Source organism: Pristis pectinata, chromosome 26, assembly GCF_009764475.1.
Source record: "Pristis pectinata isolate sPriPec2 chromosome 26, sPriPec2.1.pri, whole genome shotgun sequence".
Classification (NCBI taxonomy): domain Eukaryota; kingdom Metazoa; phylum Chordata; class Chondrichthyes; order Rhinopristiformes; family Pristidae; genus Pristis; species Pristis pectinata.
This window is the reverse complement of record NC_067430.1, coordinates 19,810,440-19,835,925: the sequence shown is the minus strand read 5'-3', so window position 1 is coordinate 19,835,925 and position 25,486 is coordinate 19,810,440. Positions and strand designations below refer to the sequence as shown.

Below are 25,486 nucleotides of genomic sequence, written 5' to 3'. Positions count from 1 at the left end.
GCTGCTCCGAGAGGTGAGGGAGGAGATTGCTGAACCATTGGCTAGGCTCTGAGTCCTCGCTGTCCACGGGAATGGTACCGGAGGATTGGAGGGTGGCAAATGTTGTCCCCTTATTCAAAAAAGGTAGTAGGGATAGTCCGGAGAATTACAGATCAGTGAACCTTACGTCCGTGGTGGGCAAGCTGTTGAAAAGGATTCTTAGAGATAGGATCTATGGGCATTTAGAGAATCATGGACTGATTAGGGACAGCCAGCATGGCTTTGTGAAGGAAAGATCCTGTCTCACAAGCCTGATAGGATTCTTTGAGGACGTGACCAGGCTGATCGACAAGGGTAGTGCAGTAGATGTGGTCTACATAGATTTTAGTAAGGCGCTTGACAAGGTTCTACATGGTAGGCTTCTTCAGAAGGTCAGAGGGCATGGGATCCAGGGAGGCTTGGCCGTGTGGATTCAGAATTGGCTTGCTTGTAGAAAGCAGAGGGTTGTGGTGGAAGCAGTGCATTCAGATTGGAGGGCTGTGACTAGCGGTGTCCCACAAGGATCGGTTCTGGGACCTCAACTTTTCATGATATTTATTAATGACTTGGATGAGGGGGTAGAAGGGTGGGTTAGCAAGTTTGCAGATGACACAAAGGTCGGTGGTGTTGTGGATAGTGTGGAGGACTGTCGAAGATTGCAGAGGGATATTGATAGGATGCAGAGCTGGGCTGACAAGTGGCAGATGAAGTTCAATCCGGAGAAGTGTGAGGTGGTACACTTTGGAAGGACAAACTCCAAGGCGGAGTACAAGGTTGATGGCAGGATTCTGGGTATGTGGAGGAACAGAGGGATCTGGGGGTTCATATCACAGGTGGATAGGGTAGTTAAGAAAGCTTATGGGGTGTTAGCTTTCATAAGTCATGGGATCGAGTTTCAGAGCCGCGAGGTAATGTTGCAGCTCTACAAAACTCTGGTTAGACCACACTTGGAGTACTGTGTCCAGTCCTGGTCGCCTCATTATAGGAAGGATGTGGAAACGTTGGAAAGGGTGCAGAGGAGATTTACCAGGATGCTGCCTGGTTTGGAGAGTATGGCTTATGAGGAGAGACTAAGGGAGCTAGGGCTTTACTCATTGGAGGGAAGGAGGATGAGGGGAGACATGATAGAGGTATACAAAATATTAAGAGGAATAGATAGAGTAGACAGCCATCGCCTCTTTCCCAGGGCACCAATGCTCAATACAAGAGGGCATGGCTTTAAAGTAATGGGTGGGAAGTTCAAGGGAGATATCAGAGGGAGGTTCTTCACCCAGAGAGTGGTTGGGGCATGGAATGCGCTGCCTGGGGTAGTGGTGGAGGCAGGTACGTTGGTCAAGTTCAAGAGATTGTTAGATAAGCATATGGAGGAATTTAAAATGGGGGATATGTGGGAGGAAGGGGTTAGATAGTCTTAGGCATGGTTTAAAGGTTGGCACAACATGGTGGGCCGAAGGGCCTGTATTGTGCTGTATTGTTCTATGGTTCTATGAATCTCTAAAACCCATACCCTCTTACCAAAGTGTGGAATTAAAGTACAAACAAGTGACCTATTGTCATCACACCATACATCTCTCTACACTTAAAATAATGAATTTCCCATTGGATAAATGAGTAAGTAATAAAATACCTCTTATAAGATATGAAGGGTCCCAAGATGATCTGTCCTAATTTGGTTGACCTTAGTCTGTAGGTCAGTAAGGGATGCTGCAGTTGACAAAAGAGGAGGAACAATTTAGCCATTATCTATCTATTAACCCCTGGCAGAAAATAATTATGTGGATTTCAGAGGAGAATAGGATCAAGTTTGTTTGTGATGCACCCAGCAATGGGTAGCATGCCGTTACTTGATGCATGGACTGAAAAAGCAAGAAATAGAATTTGGGTTTGGCACCACAGGGTTGTCAGTTGTCATTAAACCACATCCTGGGAAAAGATGATGTTTTTAGAATAGGAGTTCAAAAGTCAAAATGCATCGAAGGCCAAGGTCAAATCATGGGAAAAAGGTAAAAGATTAAAATTAAAGATATTTATCTGAATATTTGATACATTCGTAACAAGACAGATAAAATTAGTGGCAGTACAGAGATAAATAGGTTTGATCTAATTAATAGATAGTACAAATAATTTCTTGAAGCAAATCATTGTGGAACCACGTTAACAATAGGTTATTTAAATGAAGTGCTTTGTTGCACAATCTGGGGCTTCTTAAGTAAATGAATAATGGACAGGAAATAGGATAGAGGGACAGAGTGGATATGGGAAAGTAGAGGGCAGCACTTTGGCTTTGAGTTCTGATATATCCTTTGAAGATAATGAGAATAAATTGGAAAACGCAATCACTTCAGCCCTGTGGTTTATGATCTTATCCAACTGTCTACCTATGCCTGGACTGCCTACTTGTAATTCAGCATGCACCATGACAGTATCCTTTGTGTGTGTATAGATTGTAAAATTACTGCCAGTTACCAGAGGCTGCAATTCAATCAGGGATCCAAGGATTACAAAACTGAAAACACAAAGCTTGGGTAATTTGTGAGTGTCATCAACCCCAAAATTAAATGACATCATTTAACTCACTACCAGGTACATGGTGCTTTTTGAAGTACAGGAATTTGTCTATATTCATTTTGAATGCCACTAGGTTTCATTATGGTTAGACATCCACTGAGCTTTTTGAATTTCTTTGGTATGTAGTGTGAAATCTGTTTCATCAGAGTCACTCCAGAAAGTGTTGAATTAGACAAAACACTGAAAAAGATTTTTATATAATACAGACACAATGTTCAAATTAACTCAATGCTTTTTAAGCTGAAGTTTCTGGACTTTAAAAGGTATCAGGATTATCAGATTTCTGAATTAATCCTTCACTTGTTGACTTTATAGCACATGCTTTCTGCCACTATATGATCCTGTTACATTAACTCTTGCATCATGGCATTAGCATCTCACTATTAGATTCACATTTCTGTTCATGTCTGTGTCCAGCTGGCTCAAAATTTGCATTCATAAAGCTGCAGCAACTGAGAATTGAGCAGATACCTGATGTAAAGATCAACCATGAACAAAGTGCATAGATAAATGGAGAACTACAAAGGATAGATGAGACCAAATCAAACACAAGGAGTCAGAAAAAAATTACAACCAGAGAATCTCTAAATATCTTGCCGTCTCCACTGCTGTAGCTCTTGCCGCTATACTAAGATTTATAATGAAATAAAGATATAATAAAAATTGTTTACAAGAAAATGATAAAACTTACCTATAAAATAGCATTTTCTGTCCTCTAGCAATGCTTTCCATTGGAGACTTGTGCTGATATGAAAACCCTGCGCATTGAATTAAAGGAAGTTCTCAGACCCATCACTCTAAGGCCAGGAGACACAAGCTATTGCACTGAAGATTCCTGTACACTAATGCAACCATCTTTGAAAAATGTTATGATATACAAGAGAAATGGACAATCAAGAAGGTGCAAGAATAATTGAAGCGATGGAGAGGTTCAATTACTATGAATTATGGAAATGTTCTCACTTGGAAAGAGAAGATTGAGAGTTGAAGTGATTATTGTTTTAGGATTCTAAAGGGAGCTGATAATACAGACTGATGACCTATTTCATCAGGACAGCAGAACCAAAGGACATAGTCTGCACTTGAAATAGTGTAAACTCAAAACCTATGTGCAGAAACAATATTGCAGCCAGCCAGTGATCAATTTATGGAGCAGGGTGCTAGGCCAATGGTGGAAACAGTATTGATTTGTTCAAATGCAAAGTAGACAGATTTATTTCGAAAGATATACTTAAGGATTAAGTATGTGAGTAATGGAAGACTTCGTGTGCCTTGTTTGGGAGGAGCATGAGACTTTGGACTCTCCATTGTTGAACATCCTTTATTTTCTTGTAGTTTATTTGAGATTGGCGCAGATTAATTGATAAAATGACAACATTATTATTGTATTGTGTGATCATCATGATGAATGAAGGTGAACCAAATGAATCTTAGTCTTTTTCTATGCAGCAACTGCTAAGGACTTGCTTGCCAGATTTGATCATGTCAAGCTAAAATAAGATTGAAATCCACCAAGATTTTTGAGGCCGTGAATGTAATCCAGAATTTGTTTATTTTTATATAAATTTTAAGCACAAGATAAAATCTAGGCTCACTGGTTTCTCCAGTCATTTCCCTCTCCAAGGTTATTACTCCAAGCAGTTACATGTGAAAAATGAAACTTTTAAACAAGGTCAAATTTCAAATTGTAATCTTTAGATTCTGTCATGTATCATCAAACAAGTTGGCGGGACAATCTGAATAAAGCTCAGGAACTTAAAGCTATTCAATAAGGAAGGAAAGGTGAAAAGGTACAGTTACTCTTGGAAATAAGGGGAAATCAAATATAAAAAGCATTTATCCATTTCCATCCTTCATTAGTGTGTTATAAAACATCCACAATACTCTAAACAGATGCTCAATAGAAAGCTACTCCACCATTTTAGTGATGAGATTTATCATATTGGAAGCATGGAACAAATGTATTTATGCATCTTACTGAAGAAGGTAAGAAAAATATTATGTAATTTTCTAGTAGCAAATAATACACTATTCCAAAGCTTTTGGGCTGATCTCTCCTTACATGTGCTCTCAACAGAAATGTGTTATATATTCCAACATATCAAACCCCTAAAACAAATGCAAGCTCTGATTTGCCAATCATCCCATCTTCCTTTGTGTATCTTAGAGTTTAAGACTGCCATAATATTTTGAGGAGATCATCGGGAAAGCATCACCTCACCACCTCTAAGCATGGAGGCAAGTTTGAAAACTGCTGATTAAACTTACTAATTACTAGATATAGAACTTTTACTTAGTAAGCTCAGAAACTTGAGAGAAGATTCAATTCTTGCTCATGTAATGTAAGATTAACTACAAAAAAAATTCAGACACAGATGCCTAGATATTCATGTGCACCCTAAAGGGAGTGCTGGAATGATGTGAATATGGGACAAATTGTCCCACCACTTCAAAATTTGTTTGTAGTTGAAGCCTGCATTAGACCAGATGTTACACAGTTTTTAATCCATCCTCTTAAACTCTAAAATACACATAAAAGCAGGATGATTGGTGCAAGGGACATAAAAATGCTCCACTTCAACACTCCAGCACTCTTCTTGTGTGGATGATAGAGGATGGAATCAGGCCAGCAATGTTCTGATATGGAGTTGGGGGGTGGGGGGGGGGGGGGGTGCGTGAGGGGAATGGGCTGATGTATGGGGAAGGCATCAGAGGCCAATTTCAGCAGGTAGAAGGGAATTGTGTGATTGGGGGAAAGGTGCTAATCATTTGGAAAAATGTTTCACCTACCCTTCATGCAGCAGTAAACCTAGGAATGCCAAGTGACATATGCCCCCAGATGCCCTTGGTCGGCGTTTACCTGCAGTGCCTCAAGAAGAATGTTGCACAGGTAATTACATCACCCCTTGCTGCTGTGAAAATCACATTGGGTGAGTGACATGAAATAACCCAGAAATGGTCATTATTGTGCATTAATCAAGTTCTGATAGCATAATGCTGAAAATAACAGTGGTTATACCATTGAACTTCAAGCCTAGAGTTGAAAAATGTCTTTTCAGTACAAAACTGTGAAATGGTAGGGTATATCAACAGAATTGTTGACGGAAACTAAGACAGTGTGAATATTTAGTGATACTTTGGATGGGCAGTAATGGAAAGGGGGACAAAGAGATATGGAAATAGTATGAGTGTAAGGGTGAATAGGATTAAGCTCAATTATTATGGTTTCTTTGTTGACATGGGCTGTCTTGTATCATACGGCCACTGAGAGAAGATCCAGCGCTCAGAGACTGCGCATGAAACCAGACTGCAAACATTTGCACAGGAGACAGTAACACAGCACAATTTTTAAAAATATTTTATTCCACCATGCTAATTCTCAGTGGTTAACAAATTAAGAAATGTTCTCTCTCTGTATCTGTCTTAATCTGCTTTAAATTAAAGGCTGCATGATTTTTGTCTGAATTAAACTAAAGGAATGACATGGTTGAAGCAGGTCTTTAAAAAAAAGAATGCTCTTGCAATTAGGGACAGTGCTCTGGGAAAAGGACAGAATGCCAGAGTAGAGACCACCTAAGCAACATCTGCATTCCTTCAGATTGGGAAAGGCTCTCAGGGTTACAGAGTGGTGTCACAGACTGTGCTTCAGGAACCTGGGTTCAATCCTGATCTTGGGTCCTGTCTATATGGAGTTTCCATGTTCTTTCTGTGACCACATGGGTTTCCTCTGGATACTCTGGTTCCTTACCACAAAAATGATGTGCTGGTTGGCTAATTTGCTGCTATAGTTACCCTTCAATATAAGTTAATGCCAAAAAGAAACAAAGGAGAGTTGATGGGCATATATGAGAGAGAATGGGGTGCATGGAAATAAAGAGAGGGGAATTGGGCCGAATAGGAATGCTCTACTTGCAACCAGCAGGGACCCGATGGGCCAAATGGCCTCCTCTATAGTTACAAGTAAAAGATCAATCAAATTCAGAAACATGAAATAGAGGAGAAAAGAAAAACATAGAGTTGTGAAGTCAACCATCCTATATCTTTGTTCTTCCTGCATCCTCATGCTTGGTCATTATTGCTGTCTCTGCACCTCAGGGTTAAGGAGGGGAATAATCAGGATCAAGTTCACTGAGCCTCTCTGGAACAAAAACAATTTCTACTTGTGTAGCACCTTTATCTTAGTAAAATATTCAAAGGCACTAAACAGGAGAGCTACCCAAAATAATTCAACATTCAGATACATAATTAGGGTTTTAAGTTAAGAGTTACAGCAGAATGGTAGACAGGAAGGATTTAGGGAAGGAATTTCAGAGCTTAGTCCACGCAGCAGCAGATACAATCACCAGTGGTGCAGCAACTAAAGTAAGGACATGGAGGAAGCTGAAAATGGGAATGCACAGTAGTATTTTGAAGGTTTCAGAGCCAGGGGACATTACTAAAAAAAGTGAGGGCAAGGCCACTGAAGATTATGAATATCAGCACATTTTTAAAATCCAGGCAGTTAAACAAATCCCTGGGCTCATAAGAGCAGGTGATACCTATGCACCTGTAAACCCAACAAGAGTAGGTTGCATCAGGAGAGATAGGAGGGAACAGGTGAGAAAGGAATGAAAAACAATAGTAATATGTAGCATCAACTCAAACTGGCACATCATAAAGATGTAAGGGAGAACTTTCCAGAAGTGTTACTGTAAATGTTGATGCTTTGCTGAAAATTAGCCAAGGATTCATCAATAACTTAAAGACTTGGTGTGTCAGCTACATTCACCTGCTGTCTTTAAGAATAATTCGCCAGCTACTTGTAGGAGAGAGCTGGTAGGGAACAGTGTGCCCATCCTGTGGCTGGCATTTTGATCTCAGTGGGGATCCAGACAGTGAAAGTCCCTCAACACTGTGATCATCTTATAAAATATTTATTCTGATTTTTTTACTTTCTTCCATATTTAGAGATGCATAGTCACAGAGTGTAAAGAGAGATCTGAGCTTTCACTTAATTTTGTACTGCAAAAAGCTGCTTTGATTTTTCTCTGTAGCTTTTCCCAAACTTTGATACTGTCTGGAAAAACAACCATGATTCAGACCACTGGGATTTTAAAATACACACCAAGCTCTTTCTTTGCATCACCAATTTGGCATACCCCCATAAAGGTGTCTTGTAATTCAAAGGAAAATATTGCATAGGAGGAGGCCAGTTGGCTTTTGTGTCCATGCTTCTCTTTGGCACAGTTTTCCAATTAGCCCGTTTCTCCTGCTGTTCCCCATAGCCAAGCAAATTTTCCCTTTTCAAGTATTTATCCAGTTCCCTCTTGAAGACTATTGAATCTGTTTCCAATATGCTTTCAGCAATGCTTTCCAGATCACAACTCACTGCACAATTTTTTATTTAATGTCACCTTTGGTTCTTTTTGTGAATCATTGTCCTCTGGCTAATCCCCTGCTGCCAATGGGATTAATTTCCCCTCATTTACTCCAAACTATTGATGATTTCTTTTTCACAATTTTGTCAAATCTTTCCTTAACATTCTCTGCTTTAAGCAGAACCTCAATTCCTCTAAACTGTTTACTTAATTGAAGTTTTCCATTCTAAGGCACTGACATCCTTTCCAAGTTTGGTGCCCAGAATTGACCACAATACTCCAGCTGCAGCCTACTACTGTTGCATAAATATTTAGCATAACTTCTTTGCTTTTGTATTGTAGGCTTCTATTTATAGTGCCTTTACATTTTTCAAACATTCTTCTTAACTTGACCTATCACCTTCAAAGATTTGTATACATACATTTTGCCTCTCCTCATCCTTCCTACCATAATGAAACACTTTACAGCAACTCTTATCATGAGTCACCCCATTTCACTCCTCTGTCCACTTCTCTTTGTTGCTATGTTTTTGGGTTTCTTCACATATGCAGATTTAGAAATTGTGTGCATATATCTAAGTCGTTACGAAGATATTAAGGATTCTTTGACGGGGTTGGGTTGGAGAATGGTATTGTTGTAACAGTGGGTTTCAGCAGACCAGGGCAACTCTTCTCCACCTAATCACTGTTCATCTGCGCATGAGCTTGAATGTCACACTGGATGTACTCACCTCATCATTGAACTCAAATATCTTGCTGACCTTAGTGAGGCAGATTAATATATATTTCAAAGAAATATATACATATTTGTGGAATGGGCAGATAGGTGGAAGATAAAATCCAACGCTGAGGAACATGAAGAATGAGAAGCGGCAATGTAAACTGGAGGGCACAATTCTAAAAGAAGTACACCAGCAAAGAGATCTAGGGCTGTAGGTGCATTGAAAGTGCAGGGCATTTTGAGAAAGTGGTTAAAAAAGCATTCAGGATCCTGAGCTTTATAATTGGAGGCACAGGAAGTCATGATGAATCTTTATAAGACAATGGTTCAACTAAACTGGAGTAGTAAGTCAAGTTCCGGACTCCACACTTTAAGAAGAATGTAAAGGATTCGGAAATGATGCACAAGAGATGTTCCAAAATGACTTCGGGAATGAGAAATATTACTTTTGTGAACAGACTGGAAAAGCTGAGGTTGTTCTCCTTGGAACAAAGAAGATCATAGAGGGTACAGGTAGAGAGAAACTGTTCGCATTTGTAGGGGGGCCAGGAACTAGTTGACATATAGTGAAGGTGATTGGCAAAAGAACTTCAAGTGACATGGAGAATGACATTTTAAGCAGTGAGTTGTTAATGTCTAGAATACATAGTAGTGGAGGCAGTGTTCAAAACAGATCTAGATTAGTAACTGAAAGGAAAGAATTTGCATAGCTATGGGGAACAGGCAAGGGAGCAGGACTACCTTAATTGCTCTCAGACAGAGTTAGTAGGGGTTCAATGGACTGAATGGCCTTTTTCTATGTTGTAACCATTCTATTATTCTGTGAGATGCTTCCACATGATGTTATGAGAAATAATTCTCATTTTTATACTGCATTTCACAATCTCAGAATATTCCAAAGCACTTCATAGCAAATGATTTCTAAGACTTTTTTTTATCTTTAAGATACAATGTCTTTTTTGTAATGTAGGGAAATGAAGCATCCAATTTGCACATAACAAAATCCCACAAAATGAAATTAGGAATGGTTATTGAGAGAGCGACACTAGTCAGGACACTAGGAGAATTCCATTGTGTTACTCAAAGAATATCAAGGGACAAGCAGAACTATAGAAAGATGAAACCTCTGGCACTCCTTCAGTTAATCTAGATTATGTGGTCAAATTTCTAGAGTGGTGCTTGAACCTGTAACAACTTGACTCAAAGGTGAGGGAGCACCATCCATTGAGCCATGGCTAATAAATGAGGGAGAAATGTATCTCCAAATAGGTTTATAATCATTGAAGAAATGGGAAAAAGGGAAAAATACATCAGCATGTGCACACAGAGGTAGAATGTATAGCTACATAGGCATATTCCATGCCTCAGTGTGGATTGTAAATATACTTAATATGATGCCAGGCTCTGGCTGTGCTGAAGTGAAATGTTGCCATCATCTGTTCTATTTTCGAGAGCACTTCAGCTGAGGCTTTGATTGAGCTGTCTCTGGTCCTAGGTGTTCTTCATTCGCAAAACATCTTACAGCTCAGAACTCTTATTGATTTCTCAAAATGACAACAAATATATAAATAGAAATGCAAAAAAACTGAACTAAGGGTTAGAGCTTTTTCAACAAACCCATAACTCAGCACAACACGGATTAAATAGATCCATCTCAATACTTGACAAGGACAACTGGAGACAAATAAAGGCCAAAGATGGCCCAGAAATCAATACAATGGGACAAAGCTACAACTCTTAAACCCACAAGGCAGGTGAATTGAAAAAAAGTCATAGTTTTTACATTAGCTATCAATTCAGGCAAAGTATTTCATTTTGTTCCTAACCATTAAATCTTCTAGGTGTGTTACCCCACTTTGAAAAGTCTATTCAAACACAGCTAATCATCATTGTACAATACAGATGCAGGTCAGTGACCCCCAACTGATCTAGGCCAGTAAATATACCCTACACAAGCCTCCTTTCATTCCACTTTATCTCCCTTTTGTGCTTGATTTTGTTTATTTCCCCATCATGTACATAAATCCATATTCCTCATCCTCTAATTCAGCATAAGGGAGCTAAGAATCGCAAAAGGAATTTCTCTGTGATGGGGATTAGCTAATATGGTACTTATTTTTAAGAAAGTTAACAAAACAAATCCAGAAAATAAAAGAACCTGATTCTGACATTGGTCTTACTCATTCAGAACAAACAAACATGGGATTCAATCATTCAGAACAAACAGGAAAAGTATGTAAGTGGTAATAACCTCAAAAGCAGCAGCCAGGAGGGGTTTCTGGATGAAATAATTCTACTTGATTGACATTTTTGACTTTTTAAATCTGCTTTTAGTGATGTTGCTGAGGAATAAGTACTGGTAAGAAAACCAAATGCCCTATTCTTCAAATAGCGACATGGAGTCTTTTTACATTCAGTCGTAAACAGCGGCTTCACTTCGGTTTAAAATCATACAATGTAAGGAAGCAATATTTCAATTGATAAAGCACAGGTTTTATTTTTATGACAGGGTGAATAACCTATGGACAAACTGTTAGGGGTTCGTCAAGAGTGCCTTCCACTCACTCTTGGAAAAGTACACTAGTGGTAAAGGATGGTAAATTTTGGTGCCTCATCTTACTCTCTTTGTGGATGTCAGTGTGGACATATTCAAGGTGGCTTAAACTGTCATCAGGGTTTCTGTGATTTTATTTAGTGGCCTCATCCATCAGGAAAGATTGGAGGAAACAAAGAGTGGTGAGGTAGAACCAGAAGTAGGGTGAACAAATAAAGAGCTGATGGCCTTCTCTTGTCTTGAATGCCTAACAGAACAGGTCCAACAATGAATAGATCTCTTTGAATTGCATTCAACCTTCAAGCTGGAAAGCAGGAAGCATGGTGCAGTGAGCTCAATGGACAGAGTACACAAGATGAAAATGCAACTATAGCTTTGGGCACCCTATTAAAGTTTTAGCATATCATGCTGATGCTTCAATTGGATTTTATTTGACTTGTGAAACCACAATTACATGGACAGATACATTGATGAAAACAGCCATCTCATACAATTCTGAGGTGATTGACATCCTACGGTAACAATCCTTTGTAGTTCTTTTGGCAGACAACCTATTGCCCAAAGCTTTATGGTTCAAACTGGGTTACCTCTGCTGAGTTCAAGAGTCATCCAAACATGTTAAAGAACTTGGGTTAGTTTACCTCTGTCTGATAAAGTCATATTTGAAGTTAGAATGTGTTTTCAGGGTACCTGTTATTTTGAGAGATATTTTAGGGGAAATGCTTTATTGCTCTTAATTCATGTTAGCCAAGGTGTAACAATGATCTAAATCTATTGTTTGCACTGATTACCATTCATTCACATATAATCACATTGAATATAATGCACAGAAATAAACCATCCAGTCAACTAAATTCTACTGTTTACATGCAACATAAATCAACTTCAATTCTCTCTATCCCATCAAAGCCTTTCAGTATACAGTGGCATGCAAAAGTTTGGGCGCCCCTGGTCAAAATATCTGTTACTGTGAATAGTTAAGTGAGTAGAAGATGAACTGATCTCCAAAAGTCATAAAGTTAAAGATAACACATTCTTTTCAACACTTTAAACAAGATTAGTGTATTATTTTTGTTTTGTACAATTTTAGAGTGAGAAGAAGGAAAGGAGCACCATGCAAAAGTTTCGGCACCCCAAGAGATTTGAGCTCTCAGATAACTTTTACCAAAGTCTCAGACCTTCATTAGTTGTTAGGGCTATGGCTTGTTCACAGTCATCATTAGGAAAGGCCAGGTGATGCAAATTTCAAAGCTTTATAAATACCCTGACTCCTCAAACCTTGTCCCAACAATCAGCAGCCATGGGCTCCTCTAAGCAGCTGCCTAGCACTCTGAAAATTAAAATAAATGATGCCCACAAAGCAGGAGAAGGCTATAAGACGATAGCAAAGCGTTTTCATGTAGCCGTTTCCTCAGTTTGTAATGTAATTAAGAAATGGCAGTTAACAGGAACGGTGGAGGTTAAGTTGAGGTCTGGAAGACTAAGAAAACTTTCTGAGAGAACTGCTCGTAGGATTGCTAGAAAGGCAAATCAATAGACCTGTTTGACTGCAAAAGACCTTCAGGAAGATTTCGCAGACTCTGGAGTGGTGGTGCACTGTTCTACTGTGCAGCAACACCTGCACAAATATGACCTTCATGGAAGAGTCATCAAAAGAAAACCTTTCCTGCATCCTCACCACAAAATTCAGCATCAGAAGTTTGCAAAAGAACATCTAAACAAGCCTGATGCATTTTGGAAACAAGTCCTGTGGACTGCTGAAGTTAAAATAGAACTTTTTGGCTGCAATGAGCAAAGGTATGTTTGGAGAAAAAGGGTGCAAAATTTCATGAAAAGAACACCTCTCCAACTGTTAAGCACGGGGGTGGATCAATCATGCTTTGGGCTTGTGTTGCAGCCAGTGGCACGGAGAACATTTCACTGGCAGAGGGAAGAATGAATTCAATTAAATGCCAGCAAATTCTGGAAGCAAACATCACACTGTCTGTAAAAAAAAAGCTGAAAATGAAAAGAGGATGGCTTCTACAACAAGATAACAATCCTAAACACACCTCAAAATCCACAATGAACTACCTCAAGAGGCACAAGCTGGAGGTTTTGCCATGGCCCTCACAGTCCCCCGACCTAAAATCATCAAAAATCTGTGGATAGACCTCAAAAGGGCAGTGCATGCAAGACGGCCCAAAAATCTCGCAGAACTAGAAGCCTTTAGCAAGAAAGAATGGGCAAAGATCTCCCAAACAAGAATTGAAAGACTCTTAGCTGGCTACAGAAAGCATTTACAAGCTGTGGTACTTGCCAAAGGAGGTGTGACTAAGTACTGACCATGCAGGGTACCCAAACTTTTGCTTTGGGCCCTTTTCCTTTTTTGTTATTTTGAAACTGTAAAAGATGGAAATAAAAAAGTAACCTTGCTTAAAATATTGAAGAATTGTATCATCATTAACTTTGTGCCTTTTGGAAATCAGGTTATCTTTTACTAGCTTAGCTATTCACAAAAACAGAAATTTTGACTAGGGGTGCCCAAACTTTTGCATGCCACTAGATGTACTTGACTAACTTCCTTTTGCAAGCACCTATGCTATTCCTTTCAATCATGTGGAGCACCTTCCTTATTCTAGCTATTCACTGACCAAATAAATATTTCCTTTTGTTTCCAATTGGATTTGTAAGTTACTACCTTATGTTAATCATCTCTAGGTTTCAATACTCCCTCATTTGTAAATTTCTTTCCATATCTACCTTGCCCAACACATTCACAAAATCAGGTCACCTCCAAGTCTTCCTTTTTCTAAAGATAAAAACCATGACTGTTCAATCATTCCTGATAGTTGTATATCATCAGTTCTGATACCATATTTGTCAATCCTTTTTCGCACTTTTGCCATGCATTTCTGTATACGATGGAGCCGAGATGAAATGCAAGCTACACAGGCTCCCAAATAAGTTTAATATGATTGAACAATTTTTGAATTCTATAGCCCTAAAATAAATTCTACTTTATATTCCTGGAAATAATAAATGAATATGAAATAAATTCCTTGTTGATTTATGGTATAATATGTTTTTAATCTGCTTACCATAGGCAGGGAAAATCACATAGCAGCAGATGGTACATTCCAGTAAGCCGGACCCCTGTGTCAGGATTTAGTAATCTGTCCATGGGACCCTGCTTTGCTTTTGTTAACAAACCTGACATATGAATTTCATACAAATATGTGAATTGTTTATTATTAATAACTAGGATTTTAAAGTTTTTGGGTGTATACCAATAATAACCAATAACTCCAGAAGCTCCCACTTAAAAATTAATTCTTATATTTTTACACCAGTAAAACTTGTGTTGACAATAGGTTTCAAAAGATCATGCATTTTCCTTTAAGATTGTCGGTTTCCCAATACAGGCCTTCTGAACAGCCTACTGACCCATCAGATTTGTTTTGTGGACACATAGCTGAATACTCCAGTCAGTGATATGACTGGATACCGTGGGGGGAAAATAAACCAGGATTAGTAAAAACACTTTGAATATGCAGGCTTTGTTTCATTTTTATTACCAATTTAGTTGCAATTTATTACAGAAACTGAAAGTTGATATACTTGCTGAAAGGTTCTTCAAATAACCAAAATTCCTGATTTTATCAATCAAAGATAATACTGATAAAACACCACCAAAAAAGCTTAAAGTAAAAAGCAAAAAAATCAAGCCACTTAATAACACATAGCAAGATGCCGCCCCATGTACACGTCCTGCTATATTTGTCTTTCTGACTGTCTGCAATTATTTCATTAATTAGTCGGAATAAATATGCTTGCAACAAAACTCTATATTTGGAACAAGAATTCTATCAATTTGCTTATTAAAAAATAATGACCAACGTGAAATATTTGTATCCTGGGCCCATTTAATCACTCCAGTTTCAACTAGAGCTTAATGAAACAGTTCATTAAAGAGAATCACATTTTTTACAGGAAGCTGCCGTGTTCAAGTTTTAATACCGCTGCCATGTCACAAAATACCCTTTCAGCATTGCACTCACAAACCAGACGGGCAATCCCTCTCCGACTGGTGGTACTTATCCTCCCTCATTCTTTCTGTGTCAAGACACAACATTTCTTGCCTCTGTACCAACACCACTATGCTCATTGCTCTTCTGATCTTTGCAGTGTTCCACACCAGACATTTAAACACAAAATTTAGGCTGACACTCACATGCAGTACTGAAGGAGAGCTACACTTTCAGAGTTGTCATCTTTCTGCTGACACCATTAAACTGAGGTCTCTTGCAGCACTGTTTGAAAGAAAAGCAGACAGTTCTCCCTAGTGTAAAGCAATACCATCCCTCTCCATTCCAAAAGCAGATTATCTGATCATTATCATATTGCTGTTTATGCAGACACTTGTGTGCAAACTCACTGCCATTTTCTACTTTAGGTAATAAAGTACTTCATCAGGTATAAAGCACTTTAGATGCCTGGAAGTCATGAAGGTGCAATACAAATGCTAATCTCTTATTCTTTTTCTCTCTCTGATTATCCCTCAATATCAACAAACCTACTTCCATGATCTTCATATACCATGTATCCTCAATATGTTGAATTCAGGATTACTACACCATCTCTAACTCTATTTTGTTCATCCTCAAAATTGTTCATCCTCAGAGCTCATCATCTCACTGGCAGTCTTCCTTTCCTCTTTTTCAGATATACTCTTCAACCAGTGGTGCCCCACACTAACAACTTTGTATCATGCCCTATGTTTCCCAACAATAAAGCACAGGTACAGCAATGGCACCAAAACTAAAATCAGAGCTGTATTATACCAGATATGAATATTACACCTGCAAGATTAGTAATAGGCTATCCATTTTGTTGAAATCATATTCTTTTTAACTCTTCTCAAATATTTAAGGTCTGCCTGAGTTGATTCTATAGCTATTGAAAATCCTCTAGTACTTAATGCAAATGCCCCTTCAACTTGTGTAAGCTACAATATGGAGATGGTCACAGCCCAACACTGCTTTTCATGGACCTCCATATGTTGTTTTATTTAAGTGAAGATTGGGGAAATTTGTCTAATTTTTCTTCCTACCTTTACTAAAGGAACGCAAAGATCAGTTGTCATGGCCCTTATTTTGTATTAGGCTGTGATACGATACCTTGGCAGACACTGGGAATTGAACATAGAACTTCCTTAACCTGCATGCTGTGCTACATACAGTGAGAACTCAAGGAAAGGTAATTCCAAAGTTTCAATTCATTGTAAATTGAAATAGGGCAGCTTCTGAAGAGATAATAAAATAATTTATTACACTGTTAAATGCAACTTTTCCAGCAAAGCAATTTAAATGCACCCTAAGTCTAATTACTTCTAACGACAGAATAAATTGGAATTCTATTAATAAGTATAAGTTTTGCATAATAAATTATCCATTTCTACATGTAATCTGAATAATTTAGCATTTCATTACAGAATAAATCATTTCTCTAATGCAATATTAATACACTGCTGTGTTCTTTCAGAATTTCTGAAGCATCCTGACAACTAAGAACATAAGGACTTAAGAATTTTGGAACAGAAACAAGCTATTGTGCTCAACAAGGATTTGATCTGCATCAATCTTCACAACATGAGAAGCTTTGCACTTTGTGTGGAATTTATACAATGGTCATATTAATGGACTAATAATCCAAAGCATGTGGGTTTCAATCCCACCATGACAGTTGAACAATTTGAATGTATTTTTTTAAACTCCAGGGTGAATAAAAGCAAGAATCAAAAATGACCATAAAGCTCTCAAATTGTCATATAAACCCAATTGGTTAATTAATGTTCAAGCCTAATCTGGGCCTAATGGTCCACACCAGCCTAGGACATTAACAAACCAATTTAATTTTTTATTATCTGCTCTCTAAAGTTGACCAACAATTTATGCAGCCAACCAAAAGCCCTCCAACACCTCTTCACTACACCATCAAACAGGTGATAAAAATGCTAGTTTTACTAGAAATGCCCACTTCCTAGAGAACAAGATGGTGATTACTTGGCACAGCTGCACCACGAATGTCACCTTCCAGTTATCAGATGAATGTTATTAAAGTCCTAGCTTTGGAGGACATGGACTACTACATCCTTGGTAATGCTGCAAGTAGAGCTAAAACCAATGTAGTCATCAATGAACCTCTCCTGACCAAGTGCTATAATAGCTTCATGGTCTGCCAGTGCAGGAACTTACCTTGACACCTACTAATATCACAAACAATGTCGAACATTAACGGGAATAACCTCTATTATTATGATACAGAGAAAAAGACAGAGATGTTTACCAGTTCATCTGCATGCAGCTATCCTTAATTTTCTCCACTTCCTAACTCCCCTGCTGGTTAATAACAACCCATACCGTGCTCCTGATTAACATTCAGTAATTTCATGAAGATCCCATGATTAACTGCACCTTGACTGGTCTAGTTTTCATCATGGTTCAAAGCAGAATGCAGTTTAAAATAATTTCTCAATTGCTAATCTGCACTGATCTGAGCCAGAACAGTGGGCGCAACAGTTAGTTCTACCACTGGATTAGAAAAATGGTGGAGTTTGGGGGAAACAACTTCATCACTATGGGATAAAAATTTGCTTGTATACATGCCTGTGTATGTTGTAAATGTGTGCCTGATTCAATGAGTGTCCCACTAAGAGAGACTAAGTAGCTTGGGCCAGTATTCCTTGGACTTCAAAAGAATGAGGGGTGACCTTATTCAAACACAGGATCTTAAGGGGACTTGACAAGGTAGATGTTGGGATGGTTTCACTAGTGGGAGAGTCTCGAACAAGGGGGCATAACTGCAAGATAAGGGGACAGCCATTTAAAACTGAGGTACAAAGAAATTTCTTCTTGCAGAGGAAATCTCTGCCCCGGTGGGCAGTGAAAACTGGATCATTGGAAGTGGAGGTGGATAAATATTTGATAGATCAAGGAATAGAGGGGAATGGAGAAATGGGAGAGCTAGTTGAGGCTAGCATAGATCAGCCATTATCATATTAAATGGTGGGGCATGCTTGAAAGAATGATGGGCTACTCCTGCTCATATTTTCTTGTGTCATAGAATTATACAGCATGGAAGCAGGCCCTTCAGCCCACCAAGCACCAATTACTTATCCAATTATGCTAATCCCATATTTTATTCTTCCCATATTTGTATCAACTACCCCAGATTCTACTCACCTAAACACCAGGGGCAATTTACAGTGGTCGATCAGCCTACAAACCCACATCTTTGGGTTGTGAGAGGAAACCAGAATGCCTGGATGAAAATCATTTGGTGTTAGAGAGAACATGCCAACTTCACACAGGTAGCACCGGAGGTCAGGATTGAACCCAATTCATTGGAACTGTGAGGCAGCAACCCACTAGATATGCCACTGTGCTGTCCTCAGAGTCCCTCCAAGCACACGCTTATATGCATGACCAACTGTCTCTGTGTGCCTGGGCACGTACACTTCAGGTGAAAGCAGGATTGGATTCGCACATAACCACCTCCCCATACATACCCGAATACCCCACCCATAATCACATATGAAGATTGTAAGGCCACTAAAAGCAAAGAATCAATGAATTCAGAATGGAAGAATTTGAGTACAATGACAAAGAACACTGAGAAAGAGAGAGTAATTATGTATTTGACAATGAAAATACCGAGCAGCAAGTTTCAGTAGGCTGATACTACAAAGGCTAGTAAAAATGGATGTCTGGTCTTATGCACTAGGTTCCACTAAGATGTATTATAATGATTTTAGCATTTTATTTTGAAAGCAATACTTCCAAAATGAAACCATGAGTTTCTAATTTAAATATTTTTCACTAGTTTAATCCAAAAAAGATTATATTATTTCTTCCACTGTAAGCTTTATTCACAGATCTCTCACAGTGCTTGGGAATGTTAAAATCAAAAGCTTTTCCATTTTTTTGAAAATTTCTTCCAAATTTCATCAAAAAAGCAGATAGCTGTTGGACTTTGATGAATTAATGCATGTAGAGACTACAAATTTGATCGAAAGCTTCTACCTCCTAGCCATTCCTCCTTTCAGATAATGACTGACCTACTGTGCATTTTCAGTCATTTTTCTTTCAACTGTACTGTGCCTTTTTATTCAAGTGAACTGCCTCTTTTCAGGTGATCCTGAGTATTTTACACTGTTCTGTTGGAAATAGGGCCATGCTGGACAGTGAAAAATAACTTCACAGCTCCAAATCATCTGATCGGAGAAATGATGACAGTGCTTTTGGCATGCAACAACTTGCATTATATGGTGCCTTTATCATATGACCTTCTCTGAGTATCGTCAAATAAACATTGACACTGAGCCACAAAAGGAGAGATAACAGGTGACAAAATTTTGTCAAAGAGGCAAAATGCTTGACGATATAGGGCATCATCATGGTATTTATGGGCATTCTGTTTTATAGGACAATGGATGTAATGTGAGATTTTAATTGTTATTTTCTGTTCAATTTTGTCCTGGCTGAACCAACAATTCTTCTTCAAGGGATGGTGGCCTTTGCTGGGTCTATTTCCAAAAAGACAACCAGCTCCAATGTTTACTCTCCATGCCAATACTGTAGTTTTACCACTTAGGACATAAATAGACAATCTCAGTCCTCTTCTCAACCTAACATCCACGGAGGCATACATCATGAAGAGGTCATGGGATAGTATTCACAATCTTACATTCTGATTGAATTTCTGTCTCCCTAACAGTGATTCTTCTGTCACACCAGTGGCGATCAGCTCACCCAAAACAGACTAAGAACTGAACCTGCAACTCTTCCTGAACTGCTTGACTCAGCCAATCACTGCCTTAAGCTGGCAAGCCATCCATGGGGAAAAAATACAAAATGTTACATTCAACTCCATCGACCATTCTCAATTCTCTGCCTTGTGCACACAGCACTCAATTTGAATCCACCCGTTCCTGCAGCCAGCTCTCTCTAAGCAGTAACTTAATTATGCCATTATTATGGTGCTGTGTAGTCTTAAATCTTGTGACAGCCTGACTCTCTGGCAACTCATCCTTGACGATGATTCCCTTTTTTTCATTACAAATCAAATTTGCAGTACCTGAAAATGCTCAAAGGCTGGGAACAGTCAACAGTGTGGAAAACTAATGGCAAATTCAAGAGTCTTTTAATCATCTCAAATAATTCTACAACATTTCTTTTGACACAGTGTATTACAGGGATTTCTCCATTCTGACTAAAGGCGTATTATATAGGAATTTTTGGCAGGTCAACGTATACAATAACCTTTATGAAATACTCATTTCATATCTGTAGAGGACACAAGAATAAGCATTGCTACTAGCTAGTTAAAACACAACTATAGCATGGGGCTAACTAGCCCAGGTCAAGCCAATTATAATTCAGTGGCTCTTTTGGAGTCATACACTCATTCCAAATGTTGTTACATATTTCTGCCATATATATAGTTATATAAAAACTGTTAATGTAAAGAGAAACAAAGGATTGCAGATGCTGGAATCTCGATGATAAACACTATAACGCTGCAGGAACTCAGCAGGCCAGGCACATTCCATAGAGAAAAGCAGGCAGGCAACAGGGCCAGGGTCCCCCTTTGTCCTCACATTTCATCCCACCAGCCTACATATCCAATACATCATTCTCCGCCACTTCCGCCATCTCCAACGGGACCCCACTACCAAGCATATCTTCCCCTCTCCACCCCTTTCTGCCTTTTGCAGGGACCACTCTCTCCGCAACTCCCTAGTTCACTCCTCCCCCACCCCAGGAACTTTCCACTGCCCCCGCCATAGGTGCAACACCTGCCCCTACACCACCTCCATCCAAGGATCCGAACAGTCCTTTCAGGTGAGACAGAGATTCACCTGCACCTCCCTTAATATCATCTACTGCATTCAGTGCTCCAAGTGTGACCTTCTCTACATTGGTGAGACCAGACACAGACTAGGTGACCATTTCGCAGAACACCTGCGCTCTGTCCGTAACCACGATCTGCATCTCCCCATTGCCGGTCACTTCAACTCCCCCTCCCACACAATCATGATATGTCAGTCCTCAGCCTCCTCCATGGCCAGTAGAATGCCAAGCACAAACTGGAGGAACAGCATCTCTTTGTCTGTCTTGGAACCTTGCAGCTTAACGGCATTGAATTTTCCCACTTTAAGTAATCCCCTCAACCACCCTCCCACACACCCCCAACTATGCCTTTTCTTTTCTTCCCTTTCCTAGCCTCTTTTTTCTACCCCTCTTTCCTCTTTACCTTTAACCCATCTGCTGATGGATCTGCTCTCCCCTCCTCCCCCACACCTGCCTATCACTACCTTTTACCTACATCTACCTATCACCACCTTGTGCCCACCCCGCCTCTCCTCTTTTGTCCACCTATCACTACTCTGCTTTTCCCTCCTATATATTGGGCTTCATCTTTTCCTATCTTCAATCCTGATGAAGGGTCCTGACCTGAAACGTTGACTGCCTACTTTTCTCCACGGATGCTGCCTGGTCTGCTGAGTTCCTCCAGCACCATCGTGTTTTTCATCTGTTAATATAAATGTTGTTATAAATTATCCTCTCCAGCCAGTGGTATACCTATCAAAATTTCACCTGGAGAAACACTTTTATTAAATTTATTTGCAGGATGTGGGTTTCTGGAAAGGTAGTATTTAGTTCCATTATAAATGTGAACATAAAAATTCATAATATAGAAGCCTGACAAAATGATATATATTTTTCAATATAACTTTCAAAAGAAAAATTGAATGATATTCAAGGTTGAAAAATATGCAATGCAATGGGGAAACATTTGGGAGAATGGGATCTATTGGAAGCTCACTGAAGACCTGACACAGGTAGTTCAAATGGATTCTTTCTGTGTTTTTTTATTCCATAACTCTATATCACATGCATTTTCTTCCTCATAATCACCAATTGAAATATAGCCTACTCTTGGGTGAAAAAGTCTTGCATCAGATGGCTGCATGGTCCTGTGTGAAATGAGCATGGTGAAGGCTCCAGTATCAGGGTCAAGGGTCTGTAACATAAATAATTGCCCAAAGTTCACAACTCCACTCTGAGGTGCCTCAGAATGGCTGATGTGAGGAATGGTAAATATCTTCTGGTTAGGATTTTATTCAATGTAAATCAGAACTGCTTGTACTTGGTATCTAACAGAGGCTGCACTTGCTTGGGGGAATTCACTATGATAAAGTAGAAGAGCTCTTCATCACAACTAAACCTTGCTGTAATTTCCCTGGGAGTGTTTGACGGGAATACGTAGAAGCAGTTTTACTTTGCATCTAACCCATAATGTTTAATTGGATGGTACAGAAGGAACTTTACATCTAAACTTTGCTGCAACTGTCTGAGATGTGTTTGGTAGGACAATGCACCCTGTACCTAACCCAAGATGTCCCTATCCTTGGTGCAGCAGTATTTAGTTATAATACTAAACTGCAAGGAAGGGAGAAAAAAGGAGAAAAAAATTCCAAGTGTTCCTAATCTCTCAGAAAAAGGCAAATAGATCACTTTAAAATATAATAAAAGCAGAATCACTTGGAAAGTGAAGCACCTCAGGTTTTAAACATGAAAAAAAATCTAAGATTCATTAGAAACTGTTTCAGAAATCTTTGTAAAGGTAGTGAAAATGCAATGAGGATAAAAGGCAGTGAAGATCAGGAAGGGGTCAGTGTTGCACAAACAGCTTGAGGGGCCAAATCTTTCTCCTGACTGGTATGACGTACATAATCACTTCAATACGGCATGTAACTGAAGCTGCAGGCACTGCAAGACAGCACTTCATCAACTCAGACCTTGACCTATAGATAAGAGAAGTTTCTGGAAATACACAGTAGGCTTCTCAGCAGCTAGGATGCCAATTAAAGCTCAGATACTGTCCTTAAATCAAACCATGAGGATTACTTTTTTTTCTCTTGAATTCATCTTGCATTTTCCTCCTTTGGTTCTTCTCCCTTCTGAATTATTACATGTCAGCTGGTTAGTATGAAGGGAATGGCAGGAGTATGTTTAGTTACACCATGAAGGGGTGGAACAAGCTGGTCATACCCTCTCCATCATTTTTATATGTAGCTGAAACATTAACCTGTCTTCTCTTTCATCTGCTGAAGGGCTTCACATGCCTTTCCTTAGTGTTCAATTTTTATTTCAGTTGTACAACGCTCTGACTGATTTCAGCTTCATCTGCTCACTAACACATCCCAGACAGGTTCCCCTTGTGATTAAAAACATCGTTAAAAAATTGAAATGAAAGAAAATAATGTTAGAAAGTTCAAAACAGTGCTTTTATTAATGTCTAATTTGTTTGTCTCATCATTGCAATCTATTATTCAAAAGAGCACCAGAGCATTCTTCTAGTACCCTGGCTAAAACTCAACTCAACAGGCATGTTAAAGCCAAGTTAATAAACTCACTGTAAACTATGAGTACCCTACAAAGTAAAAACTGATCATCTTGCTTGCTTAAATGACTCTGTAGCAGTACTGGGCCATTCAGCCCCTCGAGCCTTGCACCAGAGATCGTGGCTAATCTGCATTTTAAATCTTATTTCCCTCTTTTGGTTTCCTAATCCTCAACAGCCATAACAAACAGAAAGCCAATCCTTGTTTTAAAATTTTTGGTTGAAAATGCCCCATAAGCATTTTGTTTCCAAATTTCCACTATTTTTATATGAAATTTTGGAATCATTCTGACACATAAGAAAAGTATGTAGCTCATCGAGCCTACAGTACACTGGCTCCAACTAATATAATCCCTCCATGTGTTTTTCCCATTCTTTCTTCATAGCCCTGAAAATTATTTTCCCTTATGTGCCTGTCCCAGTCCCTTTTGAAAGCCTTGATGGGTTGTTTCCACCATCTTTAATGTCTGTGATCTGGTGGAGACCAAGACATTCCTTTTATTTTCTCCAGTACTCCCCCATTCACTGCAACTGAAAACATATCTAACTTCTCCTAATTCTGATGAAAGGTTATTGTCTTGAAATGTTAATTTTGTTTCTCCCTCCACAGATATTGCCTAGCCTCCCTGCTTTAGCACTCCACACTTGTGTGGATCCACTTGTGAATCAAAGAATTTTGTATGCTTTACTCACCACTCTCTGAACTTGCCCTGTCACTTTAAAAGACGTACGTACATATATACCAGGTCAATCTGTTCCTGCACATCCTTTTGAACTGCTGTCCAGTTTGTTTTCCTTTTATGGACTAGCTTTAATATTAAATTTGTACCCTATTATCTGGGGCTCTTCTCATTAGAAGAAATAGTTTACTGTGTTAAATTGTTCAATTATCTCAGATAATCCTACAATCTTGTATATTTGAGGGAATAAACTCTACTAAGTACTCAATTCTTTTAACAGTTACCATATGGCAAATCTGCACTGCACACACTCCAATGCCAATAACTTCTTGCTGAGGTGTGGACAGTAATTACATAAATTTCAAATACATAAGAACATAAGAAATAGGAGCAGGAGTAGGCCATCTGGCCCGTCAAGCCTGCTCCACCATTCAATAAGATCATGGCTGATCTGTCCCTGGACTCAGCTCCATCTACCTGCCTTTTCCCCATAATCCTTAACTCCCCTACTATGCAAAAATCTATATAACTGTGTCTTAATTAGATTTAATGAGGTAGCCTCTACTGCTTCCTTGGGCATAGAATTCCACAGACTCACTACTCTCTGGGAAAAGCAGTTCCTCCTCATCTCCGTCCTAAATCTACTCCTCCGAATCTTGAGGCTATGTCCCATAGTTCTAGTCTCACCTATCAGTGGAAACAACTTTCCTGCCTCTATCTTATCTATCCCTTTCATAATTTTATATGTTTCTTTAAGATCCCCTCTCATTCTTCTGAATTCCAGCGCGTATAGTCCCAGGCAACTCAATCTCTCCTCATAGGCTAATCCCCTCATCTCCAGAATCAAACTGGTGAACCTCCTCTGCACCGCCTCCAAAGTCAGTATATCTTTTCTCAAGTAAGGAGACCAGAACTGCATGCAGTACTCCAGGTGCAGCCTCACAAATACTCTATACAGTTGCAGCATAACCCCCTACTCTTAAATTCAATCCCTCTAGCAATGAAGGCCAACATTCCATTTGCCTTCTTGATAACCTGTTGCACCTGCAAACCAACCTTTTGCGATATACTGCACAAGCACTCCCAAGTCCCCCTGCACAACAGCATGCTACAATCTTTCACCATTTAAATAATAATC

General features: G+C 39.2%; 1 protein-coding gene across 8 annotated transcripts in view; it reads right to left on the bottom strand.

Annotated features, from left to right (window-relative positions):
• The window catches only part of camta1a (calmodulin binding transcription activator 1a), a 936,513-nt gene that overhangs the window by 528,870 nt on the left and 382,157 nt on the right, over nt 1–25,486 (bottom strand). The window contains exon 1 of one of the 8 annotated variants that reach the window (XM_052039232.1): nt 21,715–21,747. The exons of 6 other annotated variants lie outside the window; for them this stretch is intronic. Coding sequence is in view for 1 of the 2 variants with exons in the window: in XM_052039231.1 (XP_051895191.1) it covers nt 15,432–15,433 (2 nt within the window). In the remaining variant the exon portion in view is untranslated. Of the gene's footprint in view, nt 1–15,431; nt 15,464–21,714; nt 21,748–25,486 lie in introns of those variants that run through there. One more of the 8 variants, XM_052039231.1, reaches the window with a different exon arrangement.